Source organism: Carcharhinus amblyrhynchos, chromosome 2 (assembly GCF_965287045.1).
Source record: "Carcharhinus amblyrhynchos chromosome 2, sCarAmb.v2.hapA, whole genome shotgun sequence".
Lineage (NCBI taxonomy): Eukaryota > Metazoa > Chordata > Chondrichthyes > Carcharhiniformes > Carcharhinidae > Carcharhinus > Carcharhinus amblyrhynchos.
The window spans coordinates 8,575,678-8,601,752 of record NC_137325.1 but is presented as its reverse complement, the minus strand read 5'-3'; the positions used below and the strand labels follow the sequence as shown (position 1 = coordinate 8,601,752).

General features: G+C 40.5%; 1 protein-coding gene across 1 annotated transcript in view; it reads right to left on the bottom strand.

The window, feature by feature from the left end:
* The window catches only part of ctnnb1 (catenin (cadherin-associated protein), beta 1), a 34,958-nt gene extending 9,090 nt beyond the window's left edge, over positions 1 to 25,868 (bottom strand). The window contains exons 1-3 of the mRNA XM_080201894.1: positions 25,757 to 25,868; positions 1,909 to 1,966; positions 120 to 347 (exon numbers count right to left, since the gene is read on the bottom strand). Coding sequence (XP_080058020.1) covers positions 120 to 347; positions 1,909 to 1,921 — 241 coding nt within the window. The 5' untranslated portion in view covers positions 1,922 to 1,966; positions 25,757 to 25,868. The remainder of the gene's footprint in view (positions 1 to 119; positions 348 to 1,908; positions 1,967 to 25,756) is intronic.
* Between the last annotated feature and the right edge of the window lie 207 nt (positions 25,869 to 26,075).

Here is a 26,075-nt window from a genome sequence, read left to right as displayed (position 1 = left end):
GATTAAACAAGAGGGAAGAAATCAGCATCATAGATACTTTGCAGCACAAACCTATTAACTATTTACATATTCCAATTTATTGAGTCCAAGTACAAGATTCATAAACAGTTGAGACTTACCAGTTACTTGTTCTGGTGTAAAGGACTGAGAGAAACCTTGCTCCCATTCATATAGCACTTGGCTGGTATCCACTTCTTCCTCTTCTGGGTTGCCCTTTCCACTCAGTGAAGGAGCTGTAGTTGTGGCTCCTGAGTGAATACCTGAATCCAAGTACGACTGCTGCTGCCAGTGACTGACCTGGGCTTTACGGTCTGGCTCCATTGCCATGTCCAGCTCCATTAAATCAGCTATTGTCAGGGAAGAGAAGGCAAAAATTGAGCTTCTAACATACATTAATTTATTCAACAATATGCAGCCTCTGGCTATTATCTATCAGGTCTGAGTATCTCCAGCAATAGCAACCTCTTCTGGCCTACGATCATGCCAAAGTCGCTTGAGGATCAGGCCTAAACCCTCTCCTTTTCCCTGCCTGCATGCTGATTGCCCCTTGATGGCATTATCCGAAAATATAAGGCAAAGTTTCACCTACACAATATAACATGCAGTTCTGCTTCTCCATCACCTTTATACCCTGCTTTTGTTGTCAAGTTGTTTGTCTGACACCACTCTTGGAATAGGAAAAGCAAAGCCATCAGTTTCTGCTCTGTTCACGCTACCAGTTCAACCCCAGTTCTTGGCTGGAGCTGCCTGCAAGCTCAGCATCAATTTCCAAGCCCATATATTCCACCACAAAAATTGCCTACTGCTAACACTATTGCCTGCTTCTGCCTTCAGCCACTCCATCAACCATGCCTTTATCCATTTCAGGTTTGACTATTCCAATGCTCTCGGCAGCCTCCCATTTTGCAACCAAAAACTGTAAACTTTCACTAGATGTAATATAAATGCACATTGCAATTTTCATCCATTTGATGAATGATGGATCATTCTACATCCATTCACATTACTTTACTGGGCTGCACAGTGGTTAGCACTGCTGCCTCAGTGCCAGCGACCTGGGTTCGATTCCCGGCTTGGATCACTGTGTATGGAGTCTGCACATTCTCCGTGTCTGCACAGATTTCCTATGGATGCTCCAGTTTCCTCCCAAAGTTGTGTTGGTTAGATGCACTGGCCATGCTAAATTCTCCCTCAGTGTACATGAACAGCCAGAATGTGGCGACTAGGAGATTTTCATTGCAGTGTTAATGTTAGCCTACTTGCGTCTAACAAATAAAATAAAAATAAATAAAATAAACTGCTTTGAAACCTTCAAATAATGTCACTCAAGCTGGTACTACAAGTATTTCCTGAAGTGGCAAACTGACCATGGCTTGTGATATTCTCCCAAGTGGATATACTTTGTAGTCTCATGAATCAGGTAAATAAAAGTCAACGTATCTACTCATTATGGCCAGATTCCCTTCTACAAACAGTGGCTTGAAAAGACTGCATGCGTGCGCCCAAAGCAATATTTCAAAGTACTAAGCAGAACACAAAAACATTTTAACATTCAAGTAAGACAAAATGTTACTTGTGGCTGTACAGCACTCGGTACCTTGTCAAATTCGGTATTTTGAATGGGTGGGTGGATTGCACAGACTGAAAAAGTTTTTCTGACTACAATCTGACAGTTTCCCAGGAAACAGCTCTCTGACACATTCCAGGCTCTATTAGTCTCCAGCAGATCAACATTATTAATAAATACACACCAGAAGGCATGTCAAGCAGGAATAGAAATGTTCATTTCATGTACACTAATATGCACACAAGCTCTCAATCTGCCTTGATCTGTGTCAAGGCCTTATGGAAATATTGAACAACTAGGGCCAGAAGAGCTAGTATGGGAACAATATTCAAGATCTGTACCTGAGGTAGTCATCTTTTCAGTTCAATTCAGCCTCAACAGTCGTTTAACCTCCAAGACCTAAAATAAAGATGAAAATAGATTAAACAAAAAATTAGCAACTTGAATTGTTGGCAATTTAGAAATCAGTTCCGATGCTTGGAATATACAAGTGTATCAGTGGAGATAAACACTAAACCATTTTAGGATATTACTCCAGAGAACAGTTAACCACTTCATACACCATTACGTAATGTAAGTTTACATAAAACTAGATTTGCATGGAATACAATGGAGCCTCAGTCAAGATTACCAGGTGAGCATAAATTCCCTTTAATACAATCTTAAAACTACAATGATGGGTTGGTTTCTTTAAAGTTGCCATTTGTAACAGTATTAAATCCAGCATGAATTTTAAAAATGCTTAGCTGCAAATGAAAAATGAGTAGCCTCAATTCACTTATAGAAGTTTTGAAACGAATTTAGAATGCAATCAAGTCCTAGACTCCTACAGGGCTAGTGAAATAACAAGTAATTAATTCCCAGCAGTATTAAAATGAGTGAGTCTGCATTGATGGATCTGACATTTACTGATGTGCTATAAAATTTGTGATTTGGCTTTCAAACATCTGAAAGATTAGTGTTGCCCTGGTCTTGTAATAAATATGAAGGATTAGTGGATAATGTTGCTCCTATTCCTGTTAAATTAAAATTTGTAAATTTAGCACAAAGGTAGCAACACAAGTAAGCATGGTTGATAAAACCAAAGTATGTGCATTCCAGCTGTACCACCAATTTAAGTGAACAAAATCCAGAAATAGACACACCAAAAATGGCTGCTAAAGATTTGCAGGTTAAGTGGATTAGCCATGATAAGTGTGCAGGGTTATGGGGATATGGCAGAGGGGAGGGCCAGGGTGGAATGCACTTTGAGAGTCAGCACCCACATGATAGGCCAGGTGGCTTCTTTCTGCATTTGAAGGGAATTACAAATCTTAATTTTTCCCTTTTTCCCACTAACCCATCTGTCAAGGTGCATGCACTCTGCTGAATGACAAACTTAAGTGCATCATATTGCTACAGAACCCAGCCCACAATATATAAAGATTGTTTCTATGCCCATTGGGAATGTTTCTCCAATTTAAATGCACTATTAGGATTCAGTTTTGGGTGCAATCCCTACTGGCAATACTAAGTTAGTCATACCAGCAGACATTCTACACGAACATGCCAATTAATAAGAACCAAAGTTTTAAACCCTAGTTCTTACTGAATAAGCATAGAGATTGCCTGATTTTAGCTGTCGTCCTGATGCCCAGGAAATATTTTACAGAAAACAATTGCAGATTTGCCTTGTACTCCCATCGCCAATCTGCACCACAGATAATCCAAGTATATGACAGCCATGACAATTCCAATCTCAAGGAAGCATCGCAATGTTGCAGTATCTCAGGACAAAATGACACAGCCGAAAGCAGTCAGACAAATTTGACGGCTAATTGCTCGGAATGTGCTCAAACTTCTATCACAGCCTACCATATACATGACAAATAGCTCAGCCATAACTGGTTCGTCACCACTTCAGTGACAAACAATATCCCTATTAAAGGAGAACCCTGTTTTATCTCAACTTAAATGTTGTGGAAGAAATCCTCCAGTTCAAGGGGCAAACACAGCCAACCAAAATTTTTAATAAGGCCAAACTTGCCTTTTATTTTTAAAAATTAATTCTTGGGATCTGGACATCCCAGCATTTATTGCTGTCCCTACTTGCACTTGAGCGATTGGTAAGCCAACTACAACAGAGCGGCTTGCTAGATCTTTCAGAGGGCAATTACCAATCAACCACATTGCTGAGTTTGGAGTCACAAGAACCAAACCAGGTTAGGACAGATTCCCTGTGTTGAAGACATTAGAGGACCAGGTAGATTTTTAACACCAATCCATAAAAGCTCTACAGTGCAGGAGGCGGCCAATTGGCCCATCAAGTCTGCACTGACAACAATCTCACCTAGACCATATCCCTCTAGCCCCACATATTTACCCTTCAAACCCCTCTAACCTACAAATCCCAGGACACTAAAAGGCAATTTAGCATGGCCAATGCACTTACCCCATACATCTTTGGGCTGAGGGGGGAAACCGGAGCATCCAGAGAAAACCCACATAATAGCAAGAATGTGCAAACTCCACACAGGCAACGACCCAAGCTGGGAATCAAACCCAGCTCTCTGGTGCTGTGAGGCAGCAGTGTTTCATTTTTAATCGGGACTTGCATTTTATCCCAGAGTTAAATAATCTAATTGAAATTCCACCAGTTACGAAGGCATGGTGACACATGGGTTAGCACTACTGCCTCAATACCAGGGACCCGGGTTCAATTCCCAGTCCAAAGATGTGCGTGTCAGGTGGATTGGCCATGCTAAATTGGCCGTGTCAAGGGGACTAGCTAAGATAAATGCATGGCGTTAGGGGGATAGGGTGTGAATCAGTGGGATTGTGGTCAGTACACACTTGATAGGCCAAATGGTCTCCCTCTGCACTGTAGGATTTTACAAGTTACGATCATGATGGGTTTGATCTTGTGCCCCTGAAGCATTAACATGGGCCCCTGGTTTACTAGTGCAGTAGCAATACCACTAAGCTGTCACCTTCACTGTTCTTCATACAGTAAATTCTTAAAATTCACTCTACCCACAGAGAGGGTCCGAGGAATACCAACAAAACAAGTGAAGAAACTTAGCACCAGCTGTGGCAATAGTTACAACTGCTCTTGGGATGTCTATATTTACAGAACAACAATTGTTAGGTTCCAGAATTTGAAACAATGGATAATTCAGCCAAATCTTAACTTTTTAAATGTGGTGAAAGCCTAGAATTTGTTTTCAGAGGTAGTCAGTGTCACAAGTTTCCAAACTGAACTGGAATACTTGCAATGCCCAATAACCACTGCAACATTAGGGTTTATGCAGCATTTCTGGCAACAGCATATCAACAGTACCTGCTCAATATGGGTTGCACCCTGTCTTGAACCATGTAAATGACAGACACGGCATGTCAATCAAAGAACCATAAACTTAACTTCAGTTGGCAGCATGGTCAGATTTTAATATTACCAATAGACACAAGTCATATACAGAGCTTGCTTTTACACCGGCCTCACCAACATTTCCTTTTACCTCTTTTGAAACTGTTTACTCTGTAGGCAACAGCAATTTCCCCACCATCCACCATTCCGTCCAAGTTTTAACTGTTTTTCACAAGCACCCATACACAAAAGCACACGTCTCATGTACTCTTTTCAGAAAAGGTTCACTGGGTGGAAATCCAAAATAGAAACCTGACTGATTTTCCTTTATCTAGCCCTGATAATACTAGGGCTAGGCATGCTGCCAGCTGCAATCAGATAACTAAGTAGAAACTAGGAAACAATCACGAATGCCTCACTATTCCCATCTAGCTCAGTAAGACCGCATTTGTCTATCAACCCACTGGGGAATTCAGTGATCTATATTCAATTGTCATTACACCTAAATTGCTCACTGTGTCACCTGTAATGTGCTAGGTCTGAAGGACCCATCGTGCAATTCCTATACCTGAAAATTGGGATGGCCAAAGCTATTGTCTTTACCACTGGCTCCACTCCCCTCACTGGCAAACTTTCTGATGCCAATCCAGACCATTTGCAAACCTGTTTGATCTCAAACAGCTCACAACAATTCCCTGCCGCTTAACTTTCTTTACATCTGTAATATCACCTGATTCTGCCTACCTCAACTCACCTGCTGCTGAAACCTTCATCTTTACCTTTGTCAGCTCTACATTTAACTATCCAAACACTGATCAGCTCTCCTGCTCTAAGGATCAAAAACCTGAGGTCATCCAAAGCATTCCTGGTCCTTGCACTAACATTCAGCCTATACACCCAGTAAAGCAACACCTCAAGTTTTATAGTTCTCATACTCACCCATGACCTATTCCCTCTATTTCTAATCTTTCTCAGCCCTACAACCCTCCAAGATGCATGCTCCTCTGACAATAGCCTCAAATGCCATTGTTGTCTTTAAGCATACAACTCCACCAATTGGCAGGCAGCTGGGCCTAACGCTCTGAAACTCTGCCTTTGCCGCTTTAAGACTCTCATTAAAAGTTACCTCTTTGACCAGGCTTTTGATCCAATATCTCACAATGTGTCAAATCTAGTATTAACATTTTTCAAGTGTCTTGGGTTGTTCCCCTATGTTAAATACCAGGTAATATTGTAGGGATGGGAGACAGAAAGAGGTTGGGAAAACAAGACATTCTTGCAGAGAATGGTTTCCAACTAAAACATAACCTACCCATAAATTACTGGAATGAGTAAATCTCAATGGCAACAATATATTCCAGTTTTTTCTATTCTTTCATGGGATGTGGACATCACTGTCAGGGCCAAGATTTATTGCCCATCCCCAAATGCCTTCCAATTGAATGGTTTGCTAAGCCATTTCAGAGGGCATTTAAGAGTCAACTACATTGCCGTGGATCTAGAGTCACATATAGGCCAGACCAAGTTAGTTTGGCAGGTTTCCTTCCCAGGGGATATTAGTGAACTAGATGGGTTTTTAAACAGCAATTGACAATAGTTTCTCAGTTATTAGACCTGATTTTAATACCATCTGTCACGGTAGGATTCAAACCCAGGTCCCCAGAGCTTTACCCTGGGTTTCTGGATTAGTCCACTGAAATACCACTATGCCACCACCTTCTGATTCCCAGAACAGGGAGCAAGGTAAAGCTGTTAGAATATTTCAGCAGCAGAAAGTCAATTTTTCCCTCAGTGTTACCTTGGCTAATACAAATCTGATTGGAATGACAATCTATTTTAGTTGTTAACAATTCTCATTAAGCTACTCAACTTTCAGTGCACAACTCAATGGTCAAAAGATCTTGACATTCAGTGAGGCTGGTTCACAGGTGGTTCAACTACAATCTTGCATTCAACTTCTCAAAAAGATGTTTAAGCTCATGTCATGCAAAATTCTAAAGTATGTAGATTCTTCCTTCAGTCCTCCAAGTTAGGTAGCACCATTCCATTAATTACACTTGGAGTCAGTGGTGTTTTCTCCCTTGCAATTTACACCCAGATTCTATATTCCATCCCATAAGTTTGCTTACAAATTCTGGTGCTTGGTCTCCAAAATATGCTTTGCAGGATGGATTCCTATTTTGTTTTTCTCCACTGCCCCATCTTACAGGGCTCAATTGCCTTTTGCTCAGTTTCCAATATTTGAATTGGAAACCAGTTCAGCTGTTAAAGCATTCATTGTATGGTTAGCAATTACACAGTAACGGCTTTCAATACCAAATTTTTGGCTTCATACCACTGAGCTGGGAAACCAGCAAAGTGAAGGCAGACAGCCAAAGGGGCTTAAAAGAGATAAAAGCCACTCCACGCCTTAGGGTTGGGGCAATGAGGGTGAGTCACTGAACTGAAGGAGGAATGGGACAGGGGCAGAAAAGCCAGAACATCAGTAACAGTACGTTCTGAAATTTACAAAGCAAGCCAGTCAGCCCCTCAAACCTATTTAACCACAACTGATCTGTATCATAACTATCAGCTCACTGTTCCATAACTTTGACAGAATAAAATTCTGAGTCTTGAAATTTACCATTGACCTAACCTCAGCAGTCTTTTGGGAAAAGTTGCAATTTTGACTGTAAAAACAATGCTACAGACAATCCACTAGTGTTGAGTTAAGCACGTGTTTCAGTTTGCCCCACTGAAACCCACAGGTTGTAATGTAAAAGCAGCATAACTGTTACAGCTCTGTTCTAAATGTCACAACTGTTACTAACTTTTATCTTTCAGAAACTTTCTAAAACATTCACAAGAGTTGTAGTGGCAAACAAAAGACCCCATTTACATGTGCCACTTTTTCTTTCTGAAGGGTCACAACTAAACGATACTTAGCTATAAAATAAAAAACAAAACTTGATAGAATAAAATCCATGCTGCTGGCATCCGAGAGAAACTCCACTCTGTGCACTCCACAAGTCATGATGTGGGTATGCCGGCGTTGGACTGGCGTAAACACAGTAAAAAGTCTGACAACACCAGGTTTTAGTCCAACCTATTTATTTGATAATATACTCGCAAGCTTTCGAGGGGTTAGAACTCTCCATTCACCTGACAAAGAGGGTAACCCCTCGAAAGCTTGCGAGTATATTATCAAATAAATAGGTTGGACTAAAACCTGGTGTTGTCAGACTTTTTACTACACTCCACAAGTGGCCAGCGTGCCCTTTACACACCACCTAGGTGCAGCCAGGCAGAAGTAGGCTCCGTCCTGCTGGGAAATTTTTTCCAGTTTCTGTTTCCATTACACAATGTTTACCCTCTTGCACACATTCAGGAAGTAGCTACAGTTTAGGCAAACAAACCAACTTCTGCTGCTCTGAAAGGCAGGAGAGTAGGAGTTAAACACCAACAAAAACTCAATAGGAAATGAATGCAAATATTCATTAACCATGGCACTTGCTGATGTTTGACTGAGCAGGACAAAGGAACACATTAAATAGTGATTACCAAGGATGTCCTGGAGGCCGATCCTTTCACACCACATTTTAACTAACAGACCAGCAGCCTGACACCAGCCTTATGCACATCAACCTGGTACTTTTAAAACCTACATATGAAACATTGTGCTCCTTCAGAGACTGGAGAAAAACAATTTTTTCTATATTTAAAGCTAAGGATGAGAGACAGGATGTCTAGCATTTTAAAGCAGACCCTTTAAACTACCAGTATATTTTGTTATGCCTGTGCAAATGCAGCTAATTCTCAACATGCATTTTCATGGCACAACATTTTGGCAGCCTAGCTTTGAGCACTGATATATCAGCCATGTAAGCATCAACTTTGAACTTTTATAGTTTGGATTATGGGAGTGCAAAGTAAAAAACCTACAGAATAGAAGTATTCTGGGGCTGTGGAGTGATCTGTGTAGGATATTAGAGTCGGCTATAATTGGCTTCAGTATCCACTGAGAAGAGGGAGCCGCTCCCACACAAATTATGTCAGTGACTCCTGCCTGAACATTGCGAACATCCTACAATAGGATCAGGTCAACTGTGGTGCTCTATTGCAAAAAAACTTGCCAACCTTATTGGTCAGATCTTAAGAATGTTTAGACACCATTCACGTAAAGCAGTCCTTCCAAGTCTATTAAGCTGTTTACACATTAGTCCACAAAGGAGAGTTCTATTTTAAAAAGCTTCAAGCTCCAACATTCCCAAAAGAACTGGGCAACATTTTGTCACAATCTTAACTGCTGATCACAATGTGGCCTTTAAAGTAGATAGTATCCCAAAATGCTCAAGAGGAAATTGGTCAGACATTCCCTCGTGCATCTCCTTAACCGAGCAAAAGACGTGCGCTTTGCAAAGTGCATTGTGGTTTGGGAGATAGACTAGCACCAATGTTATGGAAATCCTTGCTCTCAACACTGGGTTAAAGTCCAACAGGTTTATTTGGTAGCACAAGCCACTAGCTTTCAGAGCACTGCTCCATCAGGAGAGTGGGATTTCAGTTCACAAACAGGGCACAAAGACAAGCTCAATTTACAAACATTTGTAAACTTTAACCTGGTGTTGAGACTCTTTACTGTGTTTACTGCCGTCCAACGTTAACATCTTCACATCATGAGGTAGAAAGTGGCAAGCCTCTGCAGGACTTTGCATGCAAATACTGGGGTGGGGAAGAGACTGTCTACAAACTTAATGGCAACACCATGGTTAGCACTGATGCCTTTCAGCACCAGGGACCCAGGTTTGATTCCTGGCTTGAGTCACAGGGTCTGCACGTTCTCCCAATGTTTGCATGGGTTTTCTCCTAGTCTTTGCTTTCCTCCCACAGTCTGAAAGACATGCTGGTTAGGTGTACTGGCCATGCTAAATTCTCCTTCAGTGCAGTGTGGTGACTAGGGGATTTTCACAGTAACTTCATTGCACTGTTAATGTAAACCTACTTGTGATATTAATTTTAAAAATCTGACCTCAAGATGAACCTTCAGCCACACTCCACCTCTAACATCACCTCTCCCTGTTCTGCCAGTCTAATTACTCCCTAAACCTCTCCACTTCCTCCTCCTTTTCACCTTTAATCCACTCATCAAAACTTACTTTGATGAACCTTTCTGTTCTTTTGACATAGTTTTCCCTTACGTGGATCAGTGTAATTCTGTTTCTGAGGCACTGAGGACATCTTAAGTTAAAGGTGCCGTATAAACACAAGATGTTATGATTTATTGGACAGGACACAGCATTAGATAATTGAGTTCAAGGAACATGGGAATCAGGAAACCAGAAGGGTAACCTGGACATCAAGATACCACCAAGAGATTTATGATTGAGTGGAGGTGATAGCAAAGCTGAGTAATGTGACAGTGCATATGAATGCAATTTTAGTTTGAACAGTTATATCCAGAAGTGAGGATGGACTTTGTGCAGTATTATTTTTAGCTGCAATTAAAATGGTTTCTGCCTTCAGTATGAGGATAGCTTTGGAATCTGTCTTGTTGACAAAGCATAGAGGTTAAGAGGTTTGAACAGGAACTTGCAGAAGAAATTAAATTTCAGCAGGTTACACACTCATTCCAGGAACTTTTGGACAAGAAAGGTCTAAATAGAAAATGGACAGGCTGCCAGAATAAGGCTGAATTTTCAAAAGAAAGTTGGTGACCATACTAGCAAACCCGAGGGTCAGGCACTGTACTTAAGAGATCAGACTAAGGTGAATGAGGAACCATGGGACCAGATGTGGTGTCTCATGAACTTGGGGAATTGATAAAAATTGCAAACTGACAAAATCTAGTTTACAATGAAGGTGTGGCTTTGGTCAGAGGAGAAGAGTTAAGGACAGAAGGATACATTGTGTACATGATCTGTCTTGGTGCAAGATACTTGATGCACTTCAAGTCTGTGGTTCCCAGGCACAAAAGTGCTACAATTGGGAAAACTATATGGTTGTGATCTGACAGATTGGAGACCAAGAAAAGTTAAGAGTATGAATTGGTAAGAATTGAGGAAACATTTTCTCAATGGCAAAGAACAATGCTAATGGGAACATGAAGGGAGAGGTTAAGGAAACGCATCAAGAGGGAAGCTAACATAGTTGAAGTCAGGTAATTAATCAAAGTACATAAACTGCAAGACAAAGAATATCTTACTACAGGATTTGTGATAAAAGCAAAGACACTTGAATGAAAGGTGGAAGGACTGGCACAAGAGATATCCAAAAGGAGTAATGGGGACGTAAACTCCACTGTCCCACAGCAGTTTGAGCTCAGAACAAACTTTAAATTCCGTGTTATTCAAGGTTCCAAGTGGCTCACCTCCAAAGCAAAAATCACTACACAGCAAAGTATATTCTGCTTTCAGCTTCTACAAAGCACTAACTGAACTCTTGATTTCAACCACATAACCCATTCAGTTCACCGACACAGGATGCAATACAGACACACAAGACTTCCTACCACAGACCACAGGAAATAAGATTAGCTGAGGTGTACAGCGCCGAACAGACTGATGCAGAGTGGCAGGCTAAAACTGCAAACATGTATTTCACCTGGCATTATATGAATAAATTATTGCCCATGTCAAAACCACAAAAATATGACAGTTAACCCCTCAAATCAAGTTGGTAATGATTGAATCAGAAGGAACCATTAAAATATCTATTATTCTTCAGACTCTCAAATGCTGTCAAGCGTGTAACAGATTTCTATAGACAGAATAGATGAAAACAGGAATTCCAGCTTCTACATCTCATCAGTAAGATTCCACAGAAAATCTATCACCCAAAATGTAATTAATTGCCAGAATTGCACAAGATGAACAAATTACTGTGGATGCTGGAATCTAAAATCAAAACAGAAAAGGCTGGATCTACTCAATGTGTCTGGCAGCATCTGCAGAAAAATAGAATTAACATTTTCGGTCAATGACCCTTCATCAGAATGGACAAAAAATTGTGTGTTTTTTTCTCACCATAGATACTGCCAGACCTCCAGAGTATTTCCAGCATCATGTTTGTTGCAGAAGACAGTATTTCCAGCATTGTTTTTATTGCAGACAGATTTTATCTGTATTTTTTTGATTTATACTGGCGCACAGTTCCATAGGTGCTTGGAACTCTGGTTCCTTATAAAAGCAACCGTTCGCAAGTCCAGACAGCAATGTTGGCAGCCTATCAACTGTCAGACAATCACAGCCAAGACCATCCCTTTCCTCTCCCAACATACATTAATTTGCATTTACCAGCAGGCATTACTTGTCAAGTGCAGCCCTTCTTAACTCAGAGGTGAGGTCAACTGTGAAACTCCAAACGGTACCCCAAGATCAGCTAACTCAGATCAGGAATTGAAGTGATCTTCCTGTTTCGCACTGCTCAATAATGCAAGCTTAAATAAAAGGTAGCATATTATTCAAAGCATCCACACTTGTGAAATTAAGATATACTTAAAGCAGCAACAAATAACCTGAACTTGTATGTCACTTGAGCACAATGTTTCTATTGCCTGCTGTTTACAACATCCCCCTTGTGGCAAATACATTCGTCCAGAAGGACAATTACTACTCATTCATCTTGGATCTGTGTCACATTAAAATTGACTGCAACATTTGAAACAAATGTTTTAACCAAAAAAAAACTGATACAGGATCTTCCTTTTGATGATTAAGCAAAGTTGCAAAAGACTTGTTTGAAATCTTACAAACATCGAGTCAAGTTGTGACTTAATTTCATGTTAAATACTAAATTGCCATTCACAAAAAAACTAAGCAAACCACTATAAGTTAAACCTCAGCAACCTTCCCCTGAAATTGCCAGCATGCAATTTGCCTAAGATGGCCACCCATACAAAAAAGTTTGGAACTTAAAATCCTGCAAGTACAAAGGTCTGGTTCCTCAGGGATGAAACTGTTGCTTTTGTTTACATGTTCAGAATTAAATTTCAACATCACTAATCATGCTGCCCTCAATATTACAATAATTTCTATTTATAAAGCACTTTTAACGCAGTGAAAAATCCCAAGGGGCTTCACAGGAGCTATAAAACAGAATTTGGCACTGAATCACAGTTAGGGCAGATGCCCAAAAACATGGCTGAGAAGTGCCTTAAAGATGTTAAAGGAGTAAGAGATGTAGAAGCTTAGAGAAGGAATTTCCGAGCTTAAGGTCTTGATAGCTGATTTCATGGCCTAAAATGAGAGACAGAATGCCCAAGTGGTCAAAAATTAGGCAGCACTGAGGAAATCGTGCCAACATTTCGCATCTAAATGACCCTTGGTCAGAGCCAACAAAGGGTCATCTAGACTTGAAACGCTGGCTCTATTCTGCCTCCACAGATGCTGTCAGGCCTGCTGAGATTTTCCAGCATTTTCTGTTTTGTTTCCGATTCCAGCAGAGGAGGTAGTGTTGAAGCTCTGATGGAATCTGAAACCAAATGAGTTTTGAAATCAAGGCTTTATTTAACCAAGAACCAAAGTATGTATGTACACAGGGGTAATGGCCAAATGAACTCAAGTTCAGAAACAAGCAAAGTTTTGAATAACTTCCAGTTTAATATAGGGTAGAACTTGGGAGGACAGCCAAGTGCTCCACTGGGACAGTCTATAGGTTACAGACATGGCTATAGGTTCCAGATGATCAACTGAAGCACTGGTGGAGGTGGCAACATTAGAGCTAAAAATAGGTGGTGTGCACGATGTATGACTGGAAGATTAGAAGTTAACGAGGAGATCAAGAATGCAGAGTCTGGTTCAGCTTCATAGTTGTCAGGTAGATCAGTAGTTTGGGAATACGGTAGGGATTGAAAACAGCAGCTTTAATTATCCTAACATTTCTGCTCATCGGATACTGGACATGCACTCTAGAAATTTAATGACAGTGGGAAGGTTGAGCAAGGTGTTGATGAAGAACAGTTGGGTGTCATCGACATTCATATGGAAACTGATGCTAAGTTTTTGGATGATTTCACCAAGGGGGAACGTGTCAATGAAAAAACACCATTACTTCATCACTAGAACAAAATCAGCTATACCTCTACTGATAAAGCCAGCCCTCAACCTTTGAATCTGTAGGATGTTTCACTCCACTTATTTTTATTTAGTCAGGTTTGGATCTTCTAATCAATGAAACCAGATATCTGGTTTCACTTTGAACAGTGGTAATCTCTCCACACCCTTGTGAGTCACTCATCTCAAAACCAATTTACAGATTTCATTTCAAGATCTCGTCACTCCCTTGTCAAATATTAGTTAGCCATTCCAATCACTGCTTACTTAGCAGACTGTAGTCATAGCTGCACTAAAGGGTAGGAGTTATATATTCAAATTAGATTAAAATGAAAAGCTCACAGCTTCCAAAATAAACTCCCAGCTAAAATTATGCCTTGAAGAATGTTTTCCATATACTCCAGTATATACTCCATACGTTCCAGTACTTCAAGCTTCACAAAGTGCAAACAAAATCATTGCAGTACAGGGTTAACTTAAAGCATTTGCTGCAGATACTCCTCTTCCTGCACTGAAAAGTGCTCTGAAAGTTGGTGATTCAGTCCATAGGCTTGCACAAAAGGAAATGGCACAAGAAATTCAAGCACAATAGTCTCAGGCCCAGATTAGTCATCTTCCTCAGGAAAAGGAGGGAGAAGGAGCCCGAGGTATACGTCCACTCAATTTCCTGAAAGAATCAGACTCCGACAGTACCAGCAGCAGGGCTATATACAGCAGTACCAGAATAGAGCACAAGTACAATTGATAATATACCCTTCACATGATAACACTGCTGCCAAGATGGGAAAACCAGCAAGCATAAACTCAGGGTATTGCCAAATGCAAACACTGATTCTACAACAGTAGGAACACAATGCATCCAATGACTAGTTTTTCTACACATCAATACATCTCCAAAATCTTACTACCAGAGACAAAATGCTACTGTGGCAATGAACAAAAATCCAGACTAATGCAGACTGCACTATTTCCAAGGCACTTGATTGGTTAAGCAAAATATTCCAAAAAGCGCTAAGCAGCACTTTAGCCAATCAGGTTACAGAAAACCAATTATCCTCCTGTATTTTAATCTGAATCACATTACTATGCTAGCAGCTCTACCATGCGAAAGCAAGCCCAACTAGGGCCCCAGTGACCCAAAGATGAACTCTCCGACAAAAAAGTACTAGCTCGATTTCATTTTAGGTCATTTACTTGGAAAACATTTCCTGCTAAAGAACTTCATATGAATGCACTATTTATTGCAAATCCCACAAAAACAGGAGTGTTTTACAAGTAGGCCTGTCAGAAGTTAATATATTTAATCTTAGCAAACACAGCTGGATACCAATATGCATTTTAGATTTTTGTCATATGGTTTTATGAAGGCTGATTATTGTTGCATTTAGGGAGTAAATCTGGGCTTACAAAATTAATCGCAGCTAACTTCTGCAATTAATATGATGAACATGTCAATAGTCATAAAAACTAAGGAGACAATTGTGTTAGATGTTAGGATACAACAAGTTTTGTTGTTCAAAGCATTGTTCACTACACCCGAAAAAGACTACCCATCTTTTCAGATTAAAAATATAAAACTGATTGTCAAAAGTCATCTGATGCCTGTTCTTGTCACTACTGCTTCCCAGTCATGCAAACCCTAGTTGGTAGATAATGCAACACTTGGGGAAATTTAAAAGAAATGGAGGCTGTTGGTCAAGGATCAATATGGCTTGCCAGATGAACTTGAACAGTTGGGGGGGGGGGGGGGGAAGAGAGACGAGGTGTGGTTGGAGGGGGTAGCTACAGTGGTTGAATAGTCAGACCAGGATGTCGGGCCGGTTGGTGGAACTGAGAAGGGATTGAACATGACAAAGCAGACAGCCATCCTTTAAAAAAATGAAAAATATAAAATAATTTAAAATAAATTGCATCATCTTACCTTTAAGCATTCTGCAGAAGTCTTTACACTATTTTCAAATGTGTACCAAGAACAACTCATTTATTTCTTAGGTGCAGGAACTTACAATACCACCTATTCCACAATGAGGTCTCCTAACCAATTCCGTTCAGCAACACTGTCTAGCTAATAACATGCATTTGGAAAGTATTAAATGAATTAGCCAGAACACTAAGAACAAATGTTTTAGTGGATTCTGTCATTTAATTTGCAAGGCCACAGCACAATGCTACAAACTGGCACTGTTGAGTTCATGTTATGCTCAAACTCATTTCAAATCTATGGCTGAAATAAAAAAGCTTAAATAAGCTCCCCCCACCCCCAATGTGACACATCTATACAAACCTCAACCTCACCTGATTTTCTAAAATTAATCAAAACTAAACCACCAAGACTGGAATCACATCAACATGCTCTTTATTGCCTGAGTTAGGGATAACGGACATTTTAAAAAGACCACAATAAAAGAAAAGTGAAGTTGAAACAAAGCTCCAGTGGGAAAATAAATCTACAAAAGACATACAGGTGGATCTGAAAATTTGTGAACCAAACAACATTTTCTTTCAAATTCTCACTCATTTCTTTTCTCCTGCTTCCGAATTAATTTTGGTTACTCAGCTTTAAGAATCAATAGACACCAGATTTCTATTTCATGCAACTGGCTTCTTAAATCAGTCTTGCAATACCAGACCAAAATGCCATTATAGCTTTCTACTTTAAAAAGTTACTTCAGTACAAGACATCAGTCTCCACAAGATTTCAACAAACTGAAAGTGCCTTATTTCTAAACAATTTGCTTTTGTTCTGAAGACGTTTGTTCATACTGAATCTGGTTCTACGAACACACTAGCCTCCCAGCAACTTTTATACATCAACCCAGAGAGCTTACAGGCTGTAAAGCTTTAACAGTGATCCTGTCCTCACTCCATAAAGTCAAACAATTCAAGCAGCAATATGAACAGGAAAGTGCAGCTGATTTTTCTGATGGGCTAAGCTTGGGCAGCTGGTTGATGCCACCTAACCTCAGAGGTCAGGAATCAAAGCTAGACATTGTATGCAGTTCCACAGTGTGCACACTTCTCAGCTGAGCCAACAAAAAGGCAGACACTATGTTCAGATTCAAAATAAATGGCCACAAAAAAACACCAAAGGCACCAGCACAGGTCTTTCATCTAACTACCTCCAGATTGACAACCCTCAAATTTTAATTGCTCCATTATTGGGAGTCACACTCAGTTGTCTGTGCTCCAAGTTATAGAGTTCCCTATCACACCTACTATATAGTCTCTGCTCATTTAAAGCATCTCTATAAACCTGCCATTGACCCAAATTTTTGTTCAGCTGTCCAATATCACATTATTCTGACCCAGAGATGATCATCAACCACATCTGTACCATTACTGAGTCCACTTTCTTTCATCTCTATCACCTAACTCCAAATTTACTTCATCTCATTTGCTTTATTGCTTTCAATGCATTCCTTGGCCATCTTTTACATTCCACCTCTGAACCTACGACCCAAAACTCTGCTGTTCATGATCTTATATCCACCCATTAGCTTGTATTGATTTACTTTATTCCTAGTTGAGCAATGCCTGGATTTTAAAATGCTCACCCTTGATTTTCAACTCACTGCCTGACCTGATTACCATGCCATTTCTAAACACTTTCAGCTCTATCAGCAAGTCCTTAGCTGCCCTTCCTACAACCTCCATTCTACCTCACTTCCTTTCTTTAAGGTGCATTTAAAATTGGCTGCTATGACCAGCTGTTTGTGATTATCGACACTATCTGTTCATGTGTTTTGGTGTCAAGTTCAGCCTGAAGTGTTCATTTGATATTAAAGATGATATTAAATACAAGCAGTTGCTGTGTGGCTGTATCTGACTACGCTCCTAAGTGCCTTACGATGTTTTACTATGCTGAAAGTGTTATAAATTCCAGTAATTGTCATTAACAACAAAATACTAACCTATAATTGACTGTAAAAAAGGATGAAAATATTTCATATACAATCTGTCATATTAGACTTTAATTGTACTTTTCATGTCTGCTAAGCTCGCTAGGATAACTGTTTCAAAGATCAAGGCCTGTGTTTGATTATTGGATATTTTCTCCTCCTTCACGTTACAATGCCTCCTTGAGCAGTATCAATGGCCAGGTGAGAGAATCAGGGCCCAGGAAAACAAAAACATTTAATGTGCCATTTACTGAAACTTAGGTACAGTTAGAGCCAGCAGGAAATAGAACACTGCAATAGGACACCTATTCAGAGGTCAGAGCTACCTTTACTGTGCATCTGCCAGGTCAGCGTTGATTTGGAATTGCTCAATAGCAATTGTGAATTCTCAAGCAGAAGTTAAAGTTTATTTATTAGTCACAAGTACAAGTCACAAGAACAGCTTCTTCCCTTTTGCTGTCAAGACTTTTGAATGGATTCACCTCGCATTAAGTTGACCTTTCGCTACACCCTAGCTATGACTAACACTACATTCTGCACCCTCTCCTTTCCTTCTCTATGAAGGATATGCCCTGCCAATATAGCATGTAAGAAATAATACTTTTCACTGTATACTAACACGTGACAATAATAAAATCAAACTTACATTAACACTGCAATGAATTTAGTATGAAACATGCTGCAATCCCGAAGCAACTCTTCCGATCTCAAGAACGCAGTTTAAAAAATAATGCTCATCTCCCACCTCAGCTGACCTTCCACACAAAGTCAAACATGTTCTAACATGGCAGGTTATAGTTATTAAAAATTAGCATTGGAACCAGTCACCACCCAGAAATTAGTCTGCCCACAGAAGACATCATGCTAGATGAACCACAAATTGATTCCCAAAAAATCTTAATGCAGTTTTGCAAGTTTGGTGGAGTTTAAGCTTAGCCAGAAATGCTGACATGAAGGGAATAAATGTATCGGGCATACTTAAGGAGTCAAATTAAATAGAGGCATGGGTACCCACAATCATCTGTAGGGAGGTATTTCCAGCTTTACCAGGGGAAAAATATCAATTATCTTTAGTCGAGTTAGCACTTGACTAGACAAACTTTTATAGGGTAAGATAGATGCTTCTCTAACCCACCTATTCACCTCTTAGCTACTTCGCTAAATATATTTAAGTCACGGGTAGATAGGTTTCTGATAGATAGGGGAATTAAGGGTGATGGGGAGATAGCAGGAAAGTGGAACTGATCCACATCTATCAGCAATGATCTTACTGAATGGCAGGGCAGGCTCGAAGGGCTAGGTGGCCTACTTGCACTATTTATGTTCTTATGTCTTACCTCCTTCTCTGAAATCAGAAAAATGCCACAAAGCCCAAGCTTCTGCGAAAGGAGTAACATTACAGCATCTCTGCCAATCGCTGGTTTCAGTGTGCTGATTTCCTAGCACAGAAATGTCCAACCTCCTACTCTATTTAAACAATTACTTTCTAGTTCTCCAAGTGAATTTCTGAACATTTGGAAAGGGCTATTTTCAGTTCACGTATTTAAGTTTTAAAATCAAAATTCAGCCATTAACATCGGCAATGAATTAACGAACATTTGAATTCTGCAGCCCTTGATACCCCATACCAATGGAACCAAAGACACCGACCACAGCAGATTTCCCTGCCTGCCAACGATGCTGGAGAAGATTGTTATCATTTTCATATTTATCTGACATTTAACAAAGCTAATCCAGACACAATGGGTCAAATGGCATTATGCTCATTCGATTTAAATATTCATATCTGTTTAGAAAAGTAGTCCAATGCACTTTCATTAACAATTTTTGTGCTTCTGGGCAGTGTTAACATTATGTTTTTTGAACCAATAACTTTTCAATGACTGTCAGCCAGCCATGTTTCCCTCAGCAATACCAAGTCAGACAGCAGACTAGAACCAACAACCTGTTTTAATACTAATGAATTTTCAGTCTTCGGAACACCTTCAAGCTATTCATTTCTTGCCTCCCCTCCCTAAGTAAAACTACAATATACTATAAAAATAAAAAGGTTTGGTAGCTGAATCTATCAACCTTTTTCAAAGCTTGTTATTTATTACTTCTTCGTACATATGGAATTCATTTGACAAACTTCAAAGAACCGGCAGTCTCCACACACCTCACCCTAACTGCTCTACGGTTACATTCTTTCCAATATCCCATACTGATTGCATTTCCAGAACCACAACTTTAAAGACAATCTTTTGCTGGTGTTGGCACATGTTTAAAAATTCTTCAAAATAAAGTAGGCATTGTACAGGAGGCCAGCTTAGCAACTTTTTATACATTGCAAAGCAGGGAACCATTACTAAATGGAACTATGGAGGCCAGTCATGGACAAATTTAAAGTCTAGTTAAAAATTCCACTGTAAGACAGCCAGGGCTGCAAAATACAGAACACCACAGCCCAACTCTAAACAATTTTTTAAAATTAATTCAGAAAAAGCAAATCCACAAAGATTGGGCTGTTGTACTTGAATTCTATAATGTTACTATGATGCCACATTCCCAGTTCCCTAACTGGAGAACAGGATGCATGGAATCAATCCTGAATCCTTGCTGCTTCTCCATCACATCAGGAGACAGAAAGGTTGATCACAGTAAAGGGTCAAAAGGTTAAGCCTCCATTACAAAGTCTGAATTATTGCTCGACATACAAAATATTCAGCCATCCTGTTCACACCACACATGGCTCCTGAAAACTAACCCAATTGGATTCAATTTGTTCAAGTAATTGATTCTGACAGACATATAACCATCATAAACACTTCTTTTATACATAACAGATAAAGAACTGTAAATGGCTAGAAGTATTGGTTCAGCAGCTCCCAAAAGGGAAATGGGTTAATTTTTAGCTGAAAGCAAAATACTGCAGATGCTGGAATCTGAAACAAAAATAGAAAATGCTAGCAAGCCTTGACACCATCTGGGGAGAGAATAGAACCAATGTTTCAAGCAGCTCCAAAGGGCTATTCAGATTCCAAATACTGGCTCTATTCTCTCTCCACAGATGCTGTCAGACCTGCTGAGATTTTCCAGCATTGTGTGTTTTTAGGTACGCTCACTTAGAATGACGATCCTGTTCTGGCAAAGGCCTTTTCTTACACTTTTCTTCAGATGCTCAAAGACTGGCTTTATAATTAAAGTAATTCAACTTTCCACTTGATGGATTGTGCCAATTTTCAAACCAATAGTCCTGATTTATATCAAAATATTCCACACAGTTACATATTTTAGATTGTTGGCACAGGCAAACAAGCTTCCTTCTCAATAAGGGGAACCAGAATGGGTTATAGAAACACACAACCACGCTAAACCACTGTTAGAAAACGGAACCTTGCTCAAAACTCTAAGTCCGTCAGACAAATAAATGTTGGCACAGCAAAGATCAAATTCAAATTCTTTCACATTTTCCAATAAATACTGTCTCACATTTCACAAAAGACTGGCTGCAAAGCATCTTGAACTTCACAGGATATTTGAAAGATGCCAAATGGGGGAAAAAGTAAAAATACTCAACATCTGTGCAGAGAAAAGGCAGGCTTAACTTTTTGCCGTGGGATCAAAAGTTAGAAACAAACATCTGAAGCTAAAGCATCAACTTTTGTTTGTTCTCTCCACGATTGCTTACTAACCTGATGAGCATTCCCAACATTCTGTTTTCTATTTTTAATATTGTATTTTGCTTATACCACACAAATGCAAGTTGCTTTGTACTTTACATAGGCAAACATGGTATTCAGTTGACATGCAGCAAGACTCCACAGACAGTAATTGAACATTTGGCTGGGGGAACATTGCTTTGGGATCTACCATCCGACTCAATAGGAACAGGAAAATTGGCATTGTTTTAACATTTGTTCCAAAGAAGAACATAGTGTCTCTAAGAGCACTGACTCAGTCTAGATTATTGAATACAACCAGTAAGACGAACTATTTTGACTAAGCAAATTTTACATTAAATCCTATCTGGTTAAAAGCTTTCCTTCATACCATTTAAACATGGAATTGGTTGAACAGATCACTCCATGTAGTTTTCTTCATTCTGACTAAATAAATCCACACAAAGGATAGGCCTGTCAGACACCAGGATAGCAAGTGAAGTTTACAATAAAGTAAAAAAGAATTATTTGCATTGTCTTAATGCCCAGTCAAATTCAGGATTTGAGTGGTAGACACAAACATCCACAAGACTTTTTATCAACTCCCTACCACTCCCAAGCCGCCCTTCCCCAAAGCCATTTGTTACTGCCAGTTGTGACTTAGTAAAAGGAGACTCAATATTTGAAAATGGGCAGTTAATCACTAACTGAATTCCAGTAAACCAACATTTTCTCTGCAGTAATAGCTCCTACAAGCTTTGTACTTGAGCAAGAAGCAACAAAACACATTACATTCTGCTACAAAGCAGGCAGTAAGGCCAATGAATGCTACTCAATTTTATTTTAAAAGCACTCCAACAATATTTTTCATAACAAATAAATACGCCACAACAAATACTCTCATCCTAGAAGAAAATGCATTACATGATGTGGTACAAAGACACACTGATCAAAAGGATTCCATTTTCCACTCAATAGCTATGTTAAGCAGAGTAACAACAGCCCCAGCACCATTCACTAGGAAGCAGAAAAAAGAACAGTCCAGGACTCCTGCTTACTTTCCAACAAACATACGCACTGGGAGGGTCAAGCTGAACTGTCAAATCCTTCTTTGCTCCCTGTATTGCTTAGTATTAAACAATCACCCAGTATTGCATTGTACTGATTGGTGGCCAACAGCCATCGAACTGCAGTCCAACTGGAGCCAGCATGTTGAGGAAAGGAGAGATAAGGGGATAAGAATACAAATGCTAACATCTTTAAATTCCTTTATGCTAAGGAAACTACTGCTACATTTGTTAGTACAGACAGAACAGTCACAATAAAATGCAATTTGTAAGAGTACAAAATATACCAAGAGAATAAAATCTGCACATCACCTCTTTAGGTTAAGCTCATATGAAAAGAACAATAAATATTCAAAACACAATTCACTTTCAATAGACATCACAATTTTCATGACACTACAGATGTTAACTAACTGTTTTTGGATGGCATAATTGCCTATTTTTACTGGAAGCTCCGTTTCATTCATGAAAATCCACGACAACCAAACAAAATGTGGTTTTAAATTACAAGCAATGGAGTCATGTTCAAACTGCAACTCAGGCTAGCGAGCAAACAGCAGCCCTTGAATTGCAACTTCTCTCGACTGGTTAAAAAGGTGAAACCGAAAAAAAATCCAAAGGGTTCAAACATTACACAACCACAATTCAAGAATCAAATACTGAAGATGATGCACAAAACCTGGTTAAGCCAATATACCTGAACACATTCTCCAAAACAGACCCTTGTTTAATTATGAGGCAAGGGTACAAACAAGTCAGCCACTAGGGTGTAAAGGTTATCTAACTAATTCCTCAGATTCATGGTGCTCCAAAACACAATATACATTAGATAAACTGGATGATTATACATAGCCTGATAGATTTATTTTATATTAAATCTTTCAATAAATATTAGTGCAGAAACTCGAACAGAATAAGGAGCTTTTAAGTTGAGCCAATTGCTGAAAGTGAACTCAATACAAAACAAGTTAAAATACAAATGTCAAATCATGATTGCTGATCTTTTGTGACTAAAGGTACATTTAATTTTAATTTTCATTACGGGATGCTGGAATTTTAGGCACTGAAATCTGAGCTGGCATCCATTTTCCAGGAAATTCGAATACAGTATTTGCCCACCAGAAACAAAAGTTGGCTCAACCCATTCTACATTTTAAATTAAATGCATAACTAAATTCAAGCCTTACTGTTTGGACTGCACATCATGTACACCTTCCATCAACTCCAAAGCAAAGTGCCTCAATTTTCCATTTAAAGTTTATCAAATCAGGAGGCTCACAAACTTCCACATGCTCCTCCTTTCCCAGTTTCCATTTGCAACTAATGCCTCTTAAAAAATTAAGGAAACAAAACCTGCAAAACCATACAAATGCTCAGAAACAAATTTATGCCCCTAATACCATAAATTTGCAAAGCATTGACTCAAAGACCCAAAACATGAACACTAGCTCTCCCATTATATTTTTAAACTGATTTCCATAACCAGACAATGTAGGGAAGACACTAGATATTAACATTTAAAAAAGACAACACTAACTCTTGCAATCATGTTCAAATTAAACTTCCAGTTACTTGTGGCAAATGGCACCCTCTGAACTTAAAGATCCACATATCCTAAGAAAGCTCAAACACTTTGTAACAAAATAGATATTTTAAAAGTTTTTGCTTATATGCATCAATTGTGATTTGAGTCCCAAAGCAGACGTACGCACTGAAGCTGTTTTTTTCTCAAACAGCTTATTTGCTCTTTCCTCTTTTACGAAGTAAACAGATAAGCTCTTTATTCTGCTCAAAAACTACATACCAGTGTAACACAAATCTCTCTCTTCGTCTATCACTCCATTTTTTCTGTCAGTGAAAATCTCTTAAGATGCAAACCCCTGACTGCTCAATGACCCGCTACTCATTTGATTGCTAATGAGCAGGCTCCAAGTTTTGTCACATTTCACCCATTTTCCCCAACTACACTCCACTTAAAACTCAAAGAACAATTGAATTTCTCAACTCTCGCCCTGTAAATGCCCGCTCATCTCCTGCATTTGGGTATCAAGTTGCTGCCAATCCAGTGGGCCAAAAAGCAAGCCATTAGAACCAGTCACCCCACCTGTTTAAACCAAACTGCACCCAAACCAAGTGTACACCCAGCCACTCAACACAGCAGCATAAACATCCTCCGGCCCGTGTAAATACTCTTTCCCACCAGCCTGGGGCTGACATCACCCCTACGCTAACAGTGTGAGTAAACACCCCCCCCCCCTCCACCCCGACAAATACTCTCCACCTCGCTTTTCTGTGGGCCCCTCCCCCAGTGTAGAGAGATCCCCACCCATTTAAATACACTCTCCCCAGGGGAGGGGGGGGAGAGAAGAGATACTCTCCCCTGGGAGGTAACCACACTCCCCTTCACCCCCAGCGAGTAAATCATCTCCCCTTCCCTAACCCCAGGGGTAAATACTCTCTTCCTCCTCTCCCAGGGAGCTAACTACTCCCCTTTCCAATCCAAGCAGTGAAAATACTCTCCCCTACATGGGGTAAATAATTTTCCTCCTCTCCCCCAGGGGTAAATAGTCAAACCCCTGGGGTAAATACTCTCCCCTTCTCCTCCCTGGGCGTAAATACTCTCCCCCTCCTTCCCCCAGGGAGTAAATACTCTCCCCCTCCTTCCCCCAGGGAGTAAATACTCTCCCCACAGGGGTTAAATACTCTCCCCCTCCTTACCCCGGAATTAAATACTTTCCCCACGGGGGTAAATATTCTCCCCCCCCCCGGGGTTAAATACTTTTCCCACGGGGGGGGTTTAAATACTCTCCCCCTCTCCCCCCTCTTTCCCCAGGCGGAGGGGGCAAATACTCTCCCCCCACCCCCAGATGCCACGTTGCTCGGGGAGTTAATGGACTTTTTAATGTTTAATCCAGTGAGCGGGATCTGTTACCCCCCCCGCCCCCAGCTCCCCCCGCTCAGGGGGGAGGGGGGGCGAACAGTCCCGGGGACTGGGCTGAGACTCCCCAGGCTGAGGGAGGCTGCACTCTCTCGCCCACCGCCCGCTGAAGGACTGAGGCGAGAGTGAAGTCGGCGGCGGCTCGGGCTCTTCGGCGCCGCTGCGAGGGAGAGATCGGAGGGGGAGGGGGAAGGGGAAGGGGCGGTTCAGCGAATCCGACTTACTTTATACCTTTTTTTTTAAGAAAAAAATAAAATATTAGTTTTCACCTCCTCTCGGTGCGGTCTGACAGCGGCTCCCTCCCTCCCGCTCTCACTCTCGCTCTCCCCGCTCCGGGCTGCTTCCAACCGCCTCCACCGCCAGCCACCCGACCAAAATGGCGCCCGGCCGCAGCTCCGCCTTTTAAAGCGGCGGCGGCGGTGGCGCGCGAGGAGGAGGAGGAGGAGGAGGACGGAGGGGTGCGTGCTCTTCCGCCAGCGGCAAATAGTGCGGCGCTCTCCAAACCCAACACCTGGCAGGAGGAGCAGGCGGGCGAGGGCAAGTGAGAGAGGAAGGGGGGGGGGGAGTAGTGGGAGGAGGAGAAAGGCA